The sequence below is a fragment of the Electrophorus electricus genome, chromosome 23 (assembly GCF_013358815.1).
Source record: "Electrophorus electricus isolate fEleEle1 chromosome 23, fEleEle1.pri, whole genome shotgun sequence".
NCBI classification, from domain to species: domain Eukaryota; kingdom Metazoa; phylum Chordata; class Actinopteri; order Gymnotiformes; family Gymnotidae; genus Electrophorus; species Electrophorus electricus.
Window position 1 is genome coordinate 10,807,153 of NC_049557.1, and position 17,260 is coordinate 10,824,412.

The following is a 17,260-nucleotide window of genomic DNA, read 5'->3' on the forward strand; positions in this document are numbered from 1 at the left end:
GGTAGACAGACACACACACGCACACCACTATGTGCAGTCCCCATGAGCTGCCCCTGAGCCTCTTAAAAGTTATTTATTATATATTTATAGTATAAAATGTAATGTCTGTGTGTGTGTGTGTGTGTGTGTGTGTGTGTGTGTGTGTGTGTGTGTGTGTGTATAATCTAGACTTTTTTCTTTAAATATATTTATTTGGATTCTAAGACTTTTCCTCTTTATAATGTGGACTTTATAATGTGGACTTTTCCTCTTTATAAAGTGGACTTGCCCGTTGTGAGTGCGTGTTCTTCTGCGTTCTGCCTCTGCAGTCGGTCGCTCAGGTGCTCAGGGAAGAAGACTGCCCCTCCATGCTGGTGCCAAGCAGACCCTGTGAGTGAACGCCTTAACGAGAGTCCCCACCAATCACAGGCCAGGCTGGGCCACCAATCACAGGCCACGCTGGGCCACCAATCACAAGCCAGGCTGGGCTAAAATGTTTTGAGTCGTCAGATGGTGAAAGGTGGGATTACGGAATGGTTTTCTCCTGTGTCCCTAGTCCTGCAGAGGTGCTTCCCCGATTTCATCACCAGAAACGGCACACTGACTGTGGCCAACAGAACCGACTTTAAGGACGGACTAGGCAGAAACAGGAGTGTCCTTGACCTGAAAAACGCCGCTAAGTAAGCACATGCACCCTCGTCTCCTGCATCACCTCACATTGGTTTTGGGTTTCTACTGCCCCCTGCTGGCCAATGGAAGTACAACTACACATCGGTTTTCCTAAAACGTGCCCATGGTATGAGGCAGCACATTGAGGAAGAGTAGAAACAGTGACTGATTAGTGATGGTTGCTGCTTGGGCAGACATGTGTCTTCATTTTCCCACGCGTTTGCCCTTCAGTGTCACAGTTGTGGCGGTTTAAATGTTGTGGAAACAACGTTAGACGTTAAAGGTCCAGGAGGAGCAGCGTCTTCGGTCTGAAATCTTAGATGTGTTCTGTCTTCCCTCCGGGGAAGTGCAGCTCTGTCAGGGTATGACTTGGGTGCTCACACACCCGCTCTGCTGCTCACGCACGCGCGCAACCAACCCAGTCAATGGGGGGTCCACCTCAGCTCTCTCTTCTCCGTCTGTGTTAGCACTGGAGAGACGGTGGATCCCAGTAGATCCCTCTGGCCACAGACTAACCGACTCTGACCTACTGGTACCTTTGAAAGGTTATGTATACCTGTTGCCATCTTCTCACTTCCAGCTTACTGTGGGCTGCGTTCAGGCGTGTAGTGGTTTATCATGCACCTGCGTAACTATGCCAGTCTTGTGCATGTGCTTGTTTATGCTTGGTGTGTGCGGTTTTCTGGTGGCATCACGGTATCGGCCTCAGTGCTTCTCGACAGCCAGGCAGCAGGGAGATCAAACGTCTTTTCTTGAACTGTAGAGGTTGCTGAACCGAGAGTCTGTCCTGCCCCATACAGCCCTCGTAACGGAACACGGGAGCTTGAGGGCATCTCAGCAAAGCGCAGACACAGTTGTAGGGGAGAGGACATATTATCGCTACACACACAGCTGAGTATCACTACAGACTGAGCATCTCGCTCACCTCTCCTGGGGTCTCTGGCGTTAGATTGTCTATCTCACTTCTCCTGGTGAGATCCTGGGATCGCTGGAGTTAGTGCCTGTCTCACCTTCCTGGGGTCTAACGGCCGGGGCGTCTCTCTTACAGTGGCATCTCCAGTCTGCTGGAGGCCAAGGAGGTCGGCATGAAGATCGTTGAGGACTACGTCAGCTCCTGGCCCTGGATCGTAATGTGAGATCTTTTTCTTATTTTAATAAGCGTGCAGCTGTTTCACACAGCTTTTATTTCACTCTGTTTATTCTTGTAATTGTAACGAAAAGCTAAAAGACGCTGATAAAGGCAGGTGCCAAAACACTGGATTTAAACAGTTTTGTGTATTTGCATTGCATTATATATTTTTTTGTTTTGTTAAGGGTTCAACCTCATTTGCATATGCATTCAGTAGCTGTATGAAGCAGCTGAGAGTGTAACACTGATTCTGTTTGAATATACCACTTCAGTTTAGAGCCACTTTAAACTTCTGGATTGTGTGCATGTGCGTGTGCGCGTCTTCTTCAGAAGCCTGGTCGTTACTATGGTGATCAGCTGCCTCTTCATCCTCTTACTGAGATTCACGGCGGGAATTTTACTCTGGTGTGTCATCTTCGGGGTGATTGCTGCAGTTGGCTATGGTTGGTGGGAGCACACACACACACACACACACACACACACACACACACACACACACACACACACACACACACACACACACGACCCAGGCCCAAGGTAGCAGCACTATAAGTGTCTATTAAGGGCTGTACAGTGTGTTGCACTTCACTGTGATGTATGAGGGGCCGTTTAGGGCAAAATCAGTGAAACACTTGCGCACACACACACTGCTTGTACATACATATGAAACACTACTCACGCATGTGTATGAAACACCCGTGCATATGTGTGAAACACTTGTACATACATATGAAACCGCTCTACACTATTTCCATGTGCTGTACACATTAAATATCTCTCTCTGTCTAACCCCCCCCCCCCCTCTCTCTCTCTCTCTCTCTCTCAGGTATCTGGCACTGTTACTGGGAGTTTGATAGACTGCGAGGGGAACCCGATTCCGATGTGTCTATCTCAGCCATGGGTTTCCACACGGACATCCGAGTGTACCTCCAGCTGAGCCAGACCTGGCTCATCTTCAGTATGCCTGAACACCACACGTTTACACTGCACACTGCAAAAACACAGCTCTTCTTTCTGATTGGTCTAAATCCCCAGCTTGTCAGTCCCACCCATGACACAAAGCCAGGAACAGGAGACACAAAAGATTTTCATTTCTGTTTGATTAGTCAGTCACTCAGGCTGCCAAAGCTGGTTAAAGTGTAGAGACGCGAGGTAAGGCGTCCCAGCGTGTTAGCGCCTGTCCCCACTGACTGCCCCATGTTGCAGTGGTGTCCCTGGTTTTGGTTGAGCTGGTTCTCGTCAGCATCCTGGTCTTTCTCAGGAAGAGGTTGCACATCGCCATGGCGCTGCTTCAGGAAGGAAGCAGGTGTGTCTGCGCTATAAACATTCAACCCTCCGTACTACACGCTTCACACTTACAGTAAATATTACTCAAAACTCTCTACCTCTCCCCCCCCCTCTCTCTCTCTCTCTCTCTCCCTCTCTCTCTTCCCCCCTCTCTCTCTCTCTCTCTCTCTCTCTCTACCTTTCCCTCTCTCTCTTTCTCTCTCTCTCTCTCTCTCAGGGCCATTGGCTACATCATGTCATCTTTGTTTTATCCCATCATCACCTTTCTGATGTTGGCCATCTGTATAGCGTACTGGGCAGTGACAGCTGTGTATCCTCAATAACTCTGTGAGCGTCTGCGTGAGTGTGTGAGCGTCTGCGTGAGTGTGTGAGCGTGTGTGTGTGTGAGAGCGTCTGCGTGTGAGCGTCTGCGTGCGCGTGCGAGTGTGTGTGTGGGGGGGCGTGTGTGTGTGTGGGGGTGGGGGGGGGCATGTGTGCGTGTGTGTGGGCGGTTGTTTTAATGTAATGAGGCTCGTTACCTAGTCCCTGACCGGCACTGTAGCTTCTTGGCGTCTTCTGGTGAGGCTGTTTACAAAGTGATGTCAGCACAGCCAAACTGTAAATATGCCAACATCACCTGTGAACCACAGGTAAAAGTCTCTGTCTGTTTGTCTGTGTATGTCCGTCTGTCTGTGTCTGTCTGTTTCTAAACAATCTACTGTTGTCTTGTCTTCTGATTCTTTTATTTATATATATAGAACTGTCCTCATGATTGAAAATATGGTGACCGAATACAAGTTTAGTCCATAAACAACACAGCTATTATAGATCTAACTTGGAATATGTGGATCTGTGTGTGTGTGTGTGCGCGCGCCACTCCAGACGTTCAGCAAGTCCCGCGTGGCAGCCGAGTGTCCTGGCTCTCGCTGTGTGTTTGTCTTCTACGGCGGCGAGGGTCTTCTCCATCGCCATATCGTCCTCCTGCACCTGTGGAACCTGCTGGTCTTCCTGTGGCTGGCCAACTTCATTGCGGCGCTGGGCCAGTGCACGCTGGCCGGAACCTTCGCCTCCTACTACTGGGCCCTGAAGAAGCCCGACGATATCCCAGCATGCCCTCTCGCTGCCTCCTTCTCTCGGGCCATCAGGTAACCACCTCAGTCTTTGGAATTTATTTTTTAAATTTGACTTTTTGTGTGTACATGTGTGTGTTTGCATACATTTGTGCTTGTTTGTTTTTGTTTATTTTTGTCCCCTTTGTTGTTAATGTTGTTAATTGCTAAATAATTTTGAGGTCCATTTGGTGTAAAACATTAATAATCAAATAAATATGAATAAACATGAATAACTTTGTCCTTCTCATCTTCTCTCTCTGTGGTCCATGTCTTCCTCTTGACTACAGAATCCTGAGTTTGTGTTCCATGTAGATTATAATCTGTCATATGCGTGTAAATCATAATCTGTATAATTCCGTAACAGGTATCACACAGGTTCTTTGGCCCTCGGAGCGCTGTTCCTCTCTGTAGTGCAGTTTTTCCGGATCATTTTGGAATACCTGGATCACAAGCTCAAAGGTCAGTCAGCCAGCAGTGGGCGCTCTCTCTCCTGGAGAAAGCGTCCAGCATCGGCTTTGTTCCAGTCTCGTGTCCTCCAAGTGCACTAGATCAGCTTGGCCCCCTTGGACCTAGTGCACTTGGAGGGGTCCTGATCTGCTTCCTCCGCCTGGCGCAGGTCCTCAGAACGCGGTCACTCGCTTCCTACTCTGCTGTTTGAAGTGTTGCTTCTGGTGTCTGGAGCATTTCATCAGGTTCATGAACAGGAATGCATACATCATGGTGGGTCTCACTCTCACACACTCTCTGTTTTTGTGGTACAGCCGTTTATTAAGATGCTGCCATCTGTGTGTGTGTGTGGGGGGGGTTGTGTTGGTTTTCCTCAGATTGCGGTTTATGGGAAGAGTTTCTGTTCGTCTGCAAGAGACGCGTTCTTCCTGCTGATGAGGAATGTGGTAAGGTAAGAGACAGCAGATCTGGGGCTTTCTCCAGAACCTCACGCCATCATGCTTCTCTCCAGAGCCTCACGTCCGTCATACATTGTTCTGGAGCTTCAGGGTCAATGGGCCTTCCACTGCTGCACTCAGTGAGGAGTGCAGGCAGGGAGACGCCACTTATACTATATCTTTGTTTTTCATTTACTTCTTTGTTCTGCTCCTTGGTTTCGTTTTCTCCGCCCCTCATCTGTTCCTTCATGCCCGAAACAGGGACTGATAGGGAGTTAGGGAGGGTGGCAGCCACAGCAGGCCAACTAGAGGGAGCAAATCTTGTAGAGAGCAACCAGAGGAAACCCTGTGCCGGAGGATTATGTCGGCCCATTGGAGCGCCTTACCCCGGAGAAATGTCTTCAAAAACACTACCTTTACATACTCCGGGGGATCAAAGCAGGTCAGATGCTAAAGGTAGTTACGGCATTGCATGACATACGTTCCCATAGACTTTCCCTCCCCATTACACTGGGTGTTGCCATAAGCAAGGCTAGAGCCAAGGGTTTCCCCTCCCGTAATAAGCGTAATGAGCAGGTTCCTAATGTAATCCATGTCGCCCTCTGGGAGCAAACCATTGTGTGGGGGTGGCTGGCTGATGCGGACTGAACATGACAGAGAGGTCCTCCTGCTGCATATTTATTTTGTTACGGTCCCACCAGGAACAGGCAGAGGTAGAACGCAAATGCAGGAGACGGTTTAATAAATGAGGAAACACGAACGGTAAAACAAATGGAAGCGAAGGGGCAACACTAAGAGTGAAGTAACACACGACTGAAGGAACAGATGAGGGGCGGAGAAAATGAAACCAAGGAGCGGAACAGGGAAGTGAATGAAAAACAAAGAGGACGGAGAAATCATAAAACAGACGCTAAGAGGGTGGCCAACCGTCACAGATGCCACAGGACTGTCTCCCCTCACGTGGTCAGACGCCACAGAACTGTCCTGTCACAGGATCTGCTGTTGGTCTCTTCAGGGTGCAGTAACTTCACATCCTGGAACTGCACTTTCAAACATCTCAGCGCAGGCTACAGCCTACACTAGTGCTGGAAAATGTGTGAATCCTTCAGTTGTTTCTATATTTCTGCACAAACTTGATCTAAACCTTCATCAGACATCCTAAAAGTAAATAAAGAGAACCCAGTCAGACAAAGAAAAAAAAATCCTCAATAAATAAATGACAATATTACTCATCTGTGAGTGTGACCCTTTGTTCTTAGTAGCTGGTGTGACCTAGCAGTGTGCAGCAGTAACTGTAACTAAACGTGTCTGGGAATTGTTGATTAGTCCTCCACATCGCCTTGCAGGAATTTTATCTTATTCCTCTGTAAACAGCTTCAGCTCCGTGATGTTGGTGGTTTCTGCCCATGAACCGTTGGCTTCAGGTTCTTCTATGTGTCTGTTTGGTGAAGGTCAGGACTTTGACTTGGACATTCCAAAACCTTGGATCTTTATTCTTCTTTAAGCGTTCTTTGGTAGAGGGCCTTATGTGCTTAGCGTCCTTGTCTTGCTGTATGACCCATGTTCTCTGTAGGTCCAGCTCACAGACAGATGGCCTGGCATTTTCTGGTAGAATTTGCTGGTATAATTCAGAATTCATCATTCTATGAGTGATGATAAGCCTTCCTGGCCCAGACACAGCAGATCAGGACCGGACCGTGACACTACCACTGTATTTCACAGAGGGATGAGGGTTTTATGCTGGAATGCAGAGTTTTCCTTTCTCCAAACACAACGCTTCTCCAGATATAACCCACAAGATCTCATCTGTCCACAGAACATTGTTCCTGTGGAGAACAGTAACTTTCTCCTCCCAACACCTCCCACACCACTGTTGTTCAAAAAAAAAATAAAATCAAAGTTTATTTCTATAGCACTTTTTACAACAGATGTCACAAAGAGTCCAAGCCCCCAGTGAGCAAGACAAGGACGACAGTGGTGAGCAAAAACTTGAGACGAACCAAGACTCAAAGGGCGGTCCGTCCTCTGGACGACAGCAGTCACCACTATAATATGTTCTCCTGTTCTGTGTTCTCCTAAAGGTGGACTCATGAACTTTAACCTTAGCCCACGTGAGATGCCTTTATTTACTCAGAAGTTACCTTGGGTTCCTTTGCTGGTCAACCACTCTCAGGGAGGGTGATTAATGGTCTTGAATTTCCTACATTTGTACATACTCTGTCTGACTGTGGTTTGGTGGAGTCCAACCTCTTTGGAGATGGTTTTGTAACCTTCTCCAGCTTGACGAGCATCCGCAACTCCTCATCAGAGGTTCACGTACAATTACCACTCAGATGTGTAATATTGGATCATTTTCCTCAGTGAATAAATGATGACAGTCTAATATTTTTGTCTAATTTGTTTGCCTCTTTATCTACTTTTAGGACTTGTGTGACAATTGATGAAGTTTTAGGTCAAATTTATGCAGAAATATCGAAACTTTTGAAGGGTTCAGATACTATCAAGCACCAGTTTGTCCTTTCGTGGCAAAGCCACCTTAAGGATGTGTGTGCTCATGATCTGTGTGTGTGCATGCATGTGCTCATGACCCGTGTGTGTTCTAACTGTGTATGTTTTTCTTTCTGTGATGTATCGTAGGGTGACTGTGCTGGATAAGGTCACGGACTTCCTGCTGTTCCTGGGAAAGTTGCTGATTTCAGGGAGTGTGGGTACGTACTAGCACTCCCTCTCTCTCTCTCTCTCTCTCTCTCTCTCTCTCTGTTGTCTCCCTGCTGTTGGAGTCTGTTTCTTTAGCATTTCTCTCTCTCTCTCTCTCTCTCTCTCTCTCTCTCTCTCTCTCCCTCTCCCTCTCCCTCGCTATATCTCTCTCTGTCATTTTTCAGGTGTCCTCGCCTTCTTCTTCTTCACTCGGAGAATACCGTTTATTCAGGAGGAGGTGCCAACACTAAACTACTACTGGGTCCCTCTGCTGGTGAGAGAGCATTACACCCCTCTGAGAGGTCACGGAGGGTTGGTTTGTAACTAGTGCAGGTTGCCTGGTCCCTCGTTCTGATGTGGCCTCTGCCGTCATCTCACAGACGGTGATATTCGGATCCTATCTGGTTGCTCACGGCTTCTTTAATGTCTACGCGATGTGTGTGGACACCCTGTTCCTCTGCCTCTGTGAGTATTCTCCTCACTGTCGCGAGGGTGTAGGGTCAGGATTAAAGCTGCCATGTGCAGCCTGGTTTTACACACACACACACACACAAACAAACATGTGCTGCCTGACATTTTCACCAAATCCTTTTTTTGCTTTATGACATTTTTAAACTAGTTTATTCCACCTAGCCATAATAATTCCTTATTAATCTTAAAACATATAATACAGTAAGTGCACTGAAACGATTCTGAAAGGTACGAGGTTAAGCCTGATGACTAAGATTGTGTTGTCGTGGTGTGGAAGAGCTGAGCTGTATGTGTTCCCTGAAGAAAAGTGAGAACAACCTTAATTCTGCACCAAGGATGAGGGTTTGTGTGGACAACAGACCAGAGTTTCTAGAGAAATCTTTGGGTTTTGGATATCACTGTTTTTTGCCGTGCAGCTTCAGAGTGTCAGGCAAATACAATTAGATCATTGTGAGTGTGTGTGTGTATGTGGTACCGAATACAACTTATTTTTTGTGTAACTGGGACACACAGTAGGGGAGGCTTGTACACTAATTTTAACTTTCATGTCCTCTTGCGCTGTAATTCTTTAACCTTTTCCTTTCTCTCTGTTTCGCTTTCATTCTTCTTTATGTTCCTCTTTCCTCTTCTTCCTGCCATCTGTGGTGCCATGGTGCGGAGCAGGTGAGGATCTGGAGCGGAATGATGGCTCTCCTTCCAAACCTTACTTCATGCCCGTCAACCTCCACAAGATCCTTACCAGATCTGATCGGCCCAGCTAACAGTGATCTGCCCTCCTGCACTCCTCCTGCGCTCCTCCTCTCTCCTCCTGCGCTCCTCCTCTCCTCCTCTCTTCTTCTATTGTTCTCTCTCTGCAAGGGGCTGGAGGTCTCCTTCTACTGGCTGCTTTTTAGCCGTGTTACCCGCTGTCCTCTCTGCATTGAGGCTGCTAAGAGCTGCTATCTTTAACCGTCTGTGCCCAGAGTGTTCACACACCACACACTGCAGTTAGTATTTCTCCAGGACACTCTCTCTCTCTCATCTCCTCTGGATTAAAGGGGGAATATTCTTGATTGCCGTTAGCTGTTAGGGGGTTGCAGCGTCACCTTTAACGCACTGGTCACTAATGGTTACCAAACTCCTACAGTATACAGTAGGAGTGGTTTTAAGCTGCGCTTTGCTGTGTGTATTCAGGGTGCGTGTGTGTGCGCGTGTGCGCGTGCTTGTGCTCTCCTCCTGAGGATGTAAGTACCTTAGCAACGTTTAGTTCCATCTGCTGGAGGTGGTACAGTATTCTGGAGGTTCTCGTCAGCTTCAGGTGTGTTGGAGCTTCAGCGGAGACTGTCTCTGTACCAGGACTCAGACCTACAGGTGGACTGGGTTGGTGGTTTTTAAAGTGAAGTTCAGTCCTGTCCTCCAGGAGGTTCTGGTTCTGGTTTAGCAGAACAGCTTTACTTGTAGATCTGTTGGGTTTTGTGCCAGGTCTTCTCATACTGTGTTTAGTGGCTGTGCCTAATTTCTGACTGGGAGGAGATTTGTTTGGACTGGGACGAGGGTTGTTCAGACTGGCATTTATGGGTTTGCACTTCTTTTTCAAAGTTTTTAAAGGATAAAGCCATTTTTTTGGTACTTTTTGTATACCAGGGCACAGACGTATTCTGTCCCTGCCAGGGCACAGCTTTGTATTCTGTCCCTGCAGTGTTTCATGTTTTATAAGGATGTGTTTAATAAAAACAAAACGCAATAGTGAATGTGTGGGTTGATTTATCCTTTGAGTAAAACAGAGTGGTCCAAGTGTGGAATTTGAACCGATTAAGCTATAACCATGTGACCAGCTCCTCACCTGTGATTGGCCTTGTCCTTAGTGGTGGACCTGGAGACGAACGACGGCTCTGTGGCCCGCCCCTACTACGTGAGCAGTGCCCTGAGAAAAATCTTCATCAGGAAACCACAGGAGAGGAGGAGAGGAAGACGAGGAGGGAGGAAGGGCATGGCCAAAGGGGTGTGACCGAGAACCGCAGCGCACACGACGTTTCTTTAGACAGGAACGAGGGGTGCTGTGCCGGCGACCCCTGCTGGTCCGGAGGCAGGTGAGCTGCGACATCTGGGAGAGGAGAAGCTCCACTTGACCTCTCGCTCGCCATTATCAGTGTTCTGTCGCTCGCATGTGTGAAAGTGCTCAGAAGCTTTTCTTTTTGTATGATAACTGTACATTCATCTCCATATAAGCATTATTCATTACCGTCAAATGCTTCTGTAGTTCAGAAGAGAACAATCAGAATTCAGCTAGAAGGGGGCGGGGGGCAGTCGCCATAGTTTTATTGTTTGCTATTTGAGTGAGAGGGAGGAGCATAGAAAATAACAAACAGATTCTGCCTTTGATGCTGTATTGGTTCCTCATGGACTGAAGGCCTTTTCTCTGCTCTGCTGTGAGGATGCTGGGTTTATATGGCAGGAAGGTGGCAAGCATGCCCATGGAATGCCCCGCAGGGCACGAACCTACCCTAGACCACACCCCCTAAAAGGGACCAGTGCCCCATCACCATTTAAAGCAGTTCTCCAGATGTCCATGAGGGGAAACCAAAGAGTCCCACAGTTTTTTATGTACCAGTCATATTTTATACGCAGTAATTATTGTTCCGGTGAACATCCTGCCTTTCAGTAGCCCAGCTGGGATTCACTTATTCTTTCTGTCATGTTGGGAAAATTACAGGTGACACCTTCCATTAAAACGCATTATTTTTATTGTGGGTTTTTTGTCCACTTTTGTAAGTTGCCGTGTGTAATTAGAGAGCACTTTGAAGTGTAATTACCCTTCTGTAGCTGAGACGAAGGGCCATCACCACCACACAGAGCTTCTCAATGAGAGTTAGGCCATCAATCGCATTACTGTCAGGCGTCCACCCAATTCACCTTTCCCTGTTTGGAGCTGCGATTGTGTGTCGTTCCAAGTACGAGTTTAGCACGGCAAGATCCGATGTCACATGCGAGGTTTTATAATCACGGTGCTCACATCTCTGGTATTTCAGATCTTGTTTTTCCGCCAATTTTCACGGGCAGTCAAATGACTCGATTACAGTGTTTGCATAGCTTCAATGGGTTCATTAACTGCCCTTATGCAGCTCATAACAATATAAACCAGCTAGAACGGCACAACAGTTAGTTCAGGTTCACTGAGCCAACTCCATCAGAGACATCTGACCACCCTGAGGAGAGAAAACAGCGTTGGACAGGAGAAGGTTTGTGCAGAACATGTGTCCAGGGTGCAGGCCTGCAAATCTGGCACCCAGCAGAGGCCTTCCAGACCCTCAGCTGGCATGGTAGTGTAGGGCTGGAACTTGCCTCAACAGGCTGGCTGTGTCCACATCCAGGGATGATCTTTGATAACCTCTACAATTTCTAGAGGTCTGTAATATTAAATCAACACACCTATCTGCTGTCGGTAGCAGTCGCAGTGTGATGTCTTTATCGGGGAGAGAAGGGTTAACTTCAGCTCTGCTGAAGCCTTGTGATCTCTGTGACTACATGAAGGTAAAAAAGGAATTATAACCATTTTTATGATGTTGGGTTTCTTTTTTTAAATCAAAGCTGTTAATCTGTTAACCTGTTAAATGTGTATCTTTGGATCCAGTCTTGATCAAGGCAGACCTCTGTGTCTGTGGAGCCCAGCGGCTGGACTGAATAAAGGTTTCCCAAACACTTCTGTTTTCAGCGTGCCGCGCTAATGCCTGCTCAGAACGATTCCCTGATATTACACGTGTTACACTTGATGAAGATTTGAACACGTGTCCTTTGGTTTTATGATGATGTTGAATTTTTATGTTTTGTTTTGTAAAGTAATGTAACAAATAAAACGGATCTAATCTGATTTAGCAGACACAAAATAATATTATTAAGTGCTTCAGTAAAATGTACCAATCCATTTCCACCTAACAACTATAGGATGTGGTCTTTTGAGATTTATTCATAACTCAACTGTTATAGTCATACACTAAATCACTGATACAAATGACAGACATTCACATCAACAGTGCCAAGACAACAGTTACTACCACACACTGTAGTCTATAGTACATTAGTAGTATTAGTATGTAGTCTATAGTACATTAGAAGTATTAATATGTAGTATAGATCATATGTAGTTCAATGCCCAAAATCGTAGCAAGGTTTTATCAGATGCTGATAAATACTAGCTGGGGATTAATATTGAGAATAAATAATGTGATTTTCTTGAAAATGAGGTTTAGGTTTTGTTCAGGGTTAGGGTTACCTCAGTAATGGACTCTTTTGACAACAATAACGACAACAGGCCACCTGCTTCAACACTGCAGTTTTAATTGTGCCAAAAGTCACAGGCAGAAGTGTAGCAGGTGCTGTGGGCGGAGCTGTGGGCGGGGCTGTGTACGGCTGATCACAGGTGGTGCTAGGAGCGCCCTGCTTCTGGAGATGGCTGAAGGAGCTGCGTAGTGACAGCCGGTTCCTGGAGACGGATGGAGCAGATGTCTGCTGGAGCTCCGCAGTGCTGGATGGGCAGAAGAAGAGGAGCGGAAGCATTTTAGCTCCATGCTGGGTTTTTAAGAAAGGCACCGTTAGCTACCCGTTTCAAATTGGTATTAATATGAATTAAATTTTGTCTGCCTATAAACGTGCTATAAAATGGCTGTGCTTTCGTTAATGGAGTTTGCAGTCCTAATGTCCTGTCCTTTTCCGGTTGCCATGCCGATCGACGAGGCATTATGAAGAAGCTCGGACCTGACCCTCATCGGTGCAGGAACGGCTGCTCAGAGTTCCAGGGAAGACTGTGGACGCGAGGTAGGAACTAGGATCATGGAACCAACCTTCCCAGTTTGGAGATTTGTGCTGAAACTCTAAAATGATTCAAATGTGCTCCGTTTCTTCTAGTCAACAAAATAACCACAAATCGTTTCAGGATTGCGACGACTTGGCTTGTAGTTTTAACATCTTTAAATTCTTGTATGTGTCATTGCATAGCCAATCAAGTGAAATCACAGCAGATCCAGTCCCGAGGGTGGGACGCTGGACGTACCTCCTGTGCCGGCCGGCAGGGCAGCCAGCAGCCGTGGTCCTGTGGGACTGAACCCCACGCTTGGCATGCAGGCTAGCGCTCGGGTCTGGAGTGGCAGAGCCAGGACCGGACCTGTCGCAGGGCCAGCAGCGGCCTCACGGGCCGGGCCCGTGTACTTCTTCTGCCTCGCCCTGCAGTTCTGAAACCAGACCTGCAAGATCAAGGAAAACGGATGGAAACCAAAGCAGACATGATCAGGGCAACCAGTGCTTATATTATTATCAATATTATCAATTTATCAATAATGATAAACCCCCTCAAATTCAGATAAAAACAGGTGCCTGAAATTGCTTCTTTCATAAATCACTTGAATGTGGTGTGATCCTCCTGTAGATGTGTTATGTACTTTATGTTGTTAAATGCAACCAAATTCAGGATTTCAGAGACAGAGTGGAAAGAGAGAGCACACAAAGAGGACGGAAGTGGTTACATTTTATATTCAGAAAACTTTCAAACAGTAAATATGATGAATAATATAAGACAACTAGTGATTAGCAAGTGGATAACAAAGCACAGGACCCTGAGCAAACTACTGAACTACTGAACCTTCTGAATTACTGAACCTACTGAAACTACTGCTATTCCTCTGCTCCTTTTCGTTTTCACTTGTTAAAAATATAAACATTCTGCTTTCAGAGGTTCCACTGTCTAGTCTGAGCAGGTGTGGTGGGTGTGGTGTGGAGGCGTGGCTCTCACCTAGATTAGCCTGTGTGTTGTGTGTTGTGGGGGGTGTGGCTCTTACCTGGATCACCCTGGCTGTGCTGTGGTGTGGTGTGGGGGGCGTGGCTCTCACCTATATCATCATGGGTGTGGTGTGGTGTGTTGTGGGGGCATGGTGTGTGCTCTGCTGTGGTATGGTGTGGGGGCGTGGCTCTCACCTGGATCACCCTGGGTCTCAGGCCCATGTGCTCAGCCAGTCTCTGCAGGGTGTGTGCGTCCGGGCTGCTCTCCTGGGCAAACTGGGCCTGCATCACCTGGAGGTCACATAGGAGCATCAGAGGCCAGTAAACACGATAAACAAGGTAATCGAGATAAACAAGGTAAACATGACAAGCATGGCCGGAGAAGCTCATTAAAGTGTGTTTGCACTGAGGACGGCAGCTTGCGCTGTTTCACATTACAGACCCAGACCTCGTTACGCCACGCGCGTGTGTGCTCTTCCGTGACGTTCCTCGCGGTTTAGCCCTCTATGCACCTGCCCGTTACCCATGCTTCAGTGGTGCACAGTGACTTCCGTTCTCACCTCCAGCTGCTCTGCCGTGAAGCTGGTGCGCGCTCGTTTCGATGGTTTCGAGGGTTGTATCACGCGAGGTTCGACAGGCAACAGGTCACCAACAGAAGCGCAATTTCCTGCAACAGCAACAAAAAAATATGATTAAGAAAATCAAGTACTAGTGTAAAAGTGTGTCTACAGGATTATAATTTCAGTGAAATGTGTGAATTCTCCACGTTAGTAATATTTTACTGTAAGTGTCCAAACGCTGTGTGTTATTACCGGAGTAACATCAGCTGAAACGGCGCGAGGTGCCTCAACTATTGCACTATAGTCAAGACCCGGCATGTTAACAGAAGGTCGCACAAATGTGCAAAATTAAGAGCCTTTTTCGGCCGAAACCTCCCCGAGCTTGTCCGTACGACTCGTCCGCACGCGCGGCCCACCTTTCCCCTCGTCCCGTTTGAGGTTTTCCAGCATGTAGTCGTAATGCGTCCTACACAGCACCCTGTCCTCGACCACGGCGAATTCCTCGCCCGTGGACAGCTGTCTCTTGCACAAGGAGCAGGAGAAACAGGTGAGGTGATACACGTTCCCGTTCGCTCTGCGCACCCAGTCACTGGAATGGATCGCCCTGCCGCAACACGTGCACCATCTCCGGTACCTCCTACAAACAATTGAAACCTAAATTAATTGTCAAACTATAATTATTCCTATTGCTTAACAGTGTATACATAATACCAGAAATGAAGCCCGAACTACCTGAAGTAATCCATTTTGCAGTACACTTCTCGTTCTCTGATGTAGCAGCTCACGTGCCCGCTGAGCAACGTCTTGCACACGCTGCAGCAGAGGCAGCGTGCGTGCCAGCACGAGCCATTCACCTGCTCGCAGAGATGAAGTTCCGAACGTTATAGGCCGTGTTACTTTTCAAACACGTGAGTGTGGACATCGCGTGTTTGCATCATATAGATGGATAGAAGGACGGACAAAGTCGCTTACCAGCAGTAGATATTTATCCGTAATCGTCTCGCAGCACCTCGCGCAGACCGCTCTGCCCGGGACGCTCTGGGACGTCATCGCTCGTGGCGAGGCAGACAGCCTGAGCGCACATCCAGTTACCTCTGTGATTAAAAAAGACCAGTAGTTGAGCAGCTATAATGATATTAATAGGAATTTACAACTGATATGAAAAAAATTTAAAACTCTTTTATTATCATTTAATCTCACCATTAAGTGATTTCTTGAATAGTGCGCAGGAGGGTACTCGTCCATCCGTGATTAGAACAGGCGCACTAGTTTTCAGGCAACTGAGATGTTCAGAGAGGAGAAAGGTGGTCCGGGTCCCCTTTGAAGCAGTTTAAGTATATAACGCACACCGCAGCGTGGTCCGTGAATTCAGTTCGTCTGAAAGAGAACACATAGGCGCCTGCAGTCTGCGCGCATTGCTGAACGGAGGCGCGGGGACTCGCCGCCGCCTTTAAATACGTGCACTTGGTCCACAAGACCTCACCCGGTCCAGGTTCACCATGGCAACCCAACAGTTATTACACCGACATTTGGGGGGACGGATTTGAGTCATTAACGCCTCCAGGAGTTGCGGGCGTCCGTGAAGTCGCACTTGACGCCTGCTTAAGGCATTCGGGGCACGTTAACACAATGCTTTCCCCTGCGCGCGTATCAATTTCGCGTGCCAATCAAACTCTTTGGAGAGTCCGTGAAAGAAGCGAATTGATTTATTTAATAACAGCAATTAAATGGGCAAGTTTGTCAAAAAACCGCCTACCCAGAGCAGTCCAGGGGTGAAGAGGACTCATTAACCTCTTAACGCTTAATTGCTGCGAGTATAAGACGGGTTCTTTTCTTTGCTGACAATTGCGGGGAAATGTTGGGCGCGCTTGGCTGTTGGCAGTGGGATTAGGGGGAAATCCATCCTGCAGCGCGCGGAGCATGTTTAAGGCCTACGGACATGAACGACAAACATAATTGATTGGGCGCAGGGTTTACAAAACACTAAACCGAACCTTTAACCACTTTTGAAATATATATATAAATATAGCCCAAATAGCTAAATAAATAAACATGCAAGTAACTATATAGGAAAAAAGGAAAGAAATCGAGTTGTTGTTTTTCCATTTGTTGGAAAATATTTAGTGCGCCAGCGGACTTCGTGAGTGAAGTCAATGAGAGCGGAAAAGAGCGCGTGGGCGAAGGCTCTCAGGTTCCTCGCGCCGCTCCGCAGCCTTATTTATTTAAAAAAGTGAAATGTTGCTGTATAAATGTTGAATTGAATGCATGCCATAGTTCATATTAAAAGGTTCATTTTTACTTCAACTACTGTGTCATTAGTATGTTAGTGTTGTTGTTTATGCTTGTATTAGTGTTTCATTGGGGAGGCCGAGTTCTTCATCACCGTTGCTATGCGAGTATGACAGCTGAACTAAATTCAAATCGCTTTGCCTGTGTTTGTGTGACTATTGTAAGTCGCTTTGGATGAAAGCGTCAGCTAAATATCGTAAATGTATTCTAAGATAAATGTGGCCTTTGTCTATACGTCTGAATAGGGTTTAAACGACTTATGACATTGACTGTTAGGCAAACTTGTCTCTAAATGTCGTTAAAAGCTACACGCGTGTATATTATTAACTGGTTTGAATGTGAACTCGTGTGTTCAAATAGAGAAGGCTCGTCTCGTGCAACTCCTGATGGCTGTAGTCAAACAAGCTACCCAATGTTGTAAACATTTTAGGGCCCCTGTCAATAACACGCCCTTAG

The 17,260-nt window shown here is 47.1% G+C and overlaps 2 protein-coding genes across 3 annotated transcripts in view; one reads left to right on the forward strand and one right to left on the reverse strand.

Moving 5' to 3' along the window:
- The window catches only part of slc44a5b (solute carrier family 44 member 5b), a 23,418-nt gene extending 12,487 nt beyond the window's left edge, over positions 1-10,931 (forward strand). Inside the window, exons 7-22 of one of the 2 annotated variants that reach the window (XM_035521939.1) lie at positions 309-369; positions 536-659; positions 1,697-1,780; positions 2,108-2,220; positions 2,604-2,735; positions 2,984-3,083; positions 3,282-3,374; positions 3,606-3,693; positions 3,926-4,188; positions 4,520-4,614; positions 4,772-4,875; positions 4,980-5,053; positions 7,677-7,747; positions 7,922-8,010; positions 8,117-8,201; positions 10,052-10,931. In XM_035521939.1, coding sequence (XP_035377832.1) covers positions 309-369; positions 536-659; positions 1,697-1,780; positions 2,108-2,220; positions 2,604-2,735; positions 2,984-3,083; positions 3,282-3,374; positions 3,606-3,693; positions 3,926-4,188; positions 4,520-4,614; positions 4,772-4,875; positions 4,980-5,053; positions 7,677-7,747; positions 7,922-8,010; positions 8,117-8,201; positions 10,052-10,194 — 1,719 coding nt within the window. In that variant the 3' untranslated portion in view covers positions 10,195-10,931. Of the gene's footprint in view, positions 1-308; positions 370-535; positions 660-1,696; positions 1,781-2,107; positions 2,221-2,603; positions 2,736-2,983; positions 3,084-3,281; positions 3,375-3,605; positions 3,694-3,925; positions 4,189-4,519; positions 4,615-4,771; positions 4,876-4,979; positions 5,054-7,676; positions 7,748-7,921; positions 8,011-8,116; positions 8,202-8,870; positions 9,938-10,051 lie in introns of those variants that run through there. The other variant, XM_035521940.1, reaches the window with a different exon arrangement.
- A 104-nt stretch (positions 10,932-11,035) lies between these two features.
- On the reverse strand, positions 11,036-15,922 carry LOC113586868 (LIM/homeobox protein Lhx8). The gene is made up of 8 exons (XM_035521941.1): positions 15,716-15,922; positions 15,488-15,609; positions 15,248-15,369; positions 14,932-15,152; positions 14,516-14,622; positions 14,151-14,246; positions 13,234-13,423; positions 11,036-12,708 (listed from the first exon to the last, which is right to left on the reverse strand). Exons 2-8 carry the CDS (start codon positions 15,563-15,565, stop codon positions 12,536-12,538), a joined length of 987 nt encoding a protein of 328 aa, XP_035377834.1. The 5' UTR covers positions 15,566-15,609; positions 15,716-15,922; the 3' UTR covers positions 11,036-12,535.
- Between the last annotated feature and the right edge of the window lie 1,338 nt (positions 15,923-17,260).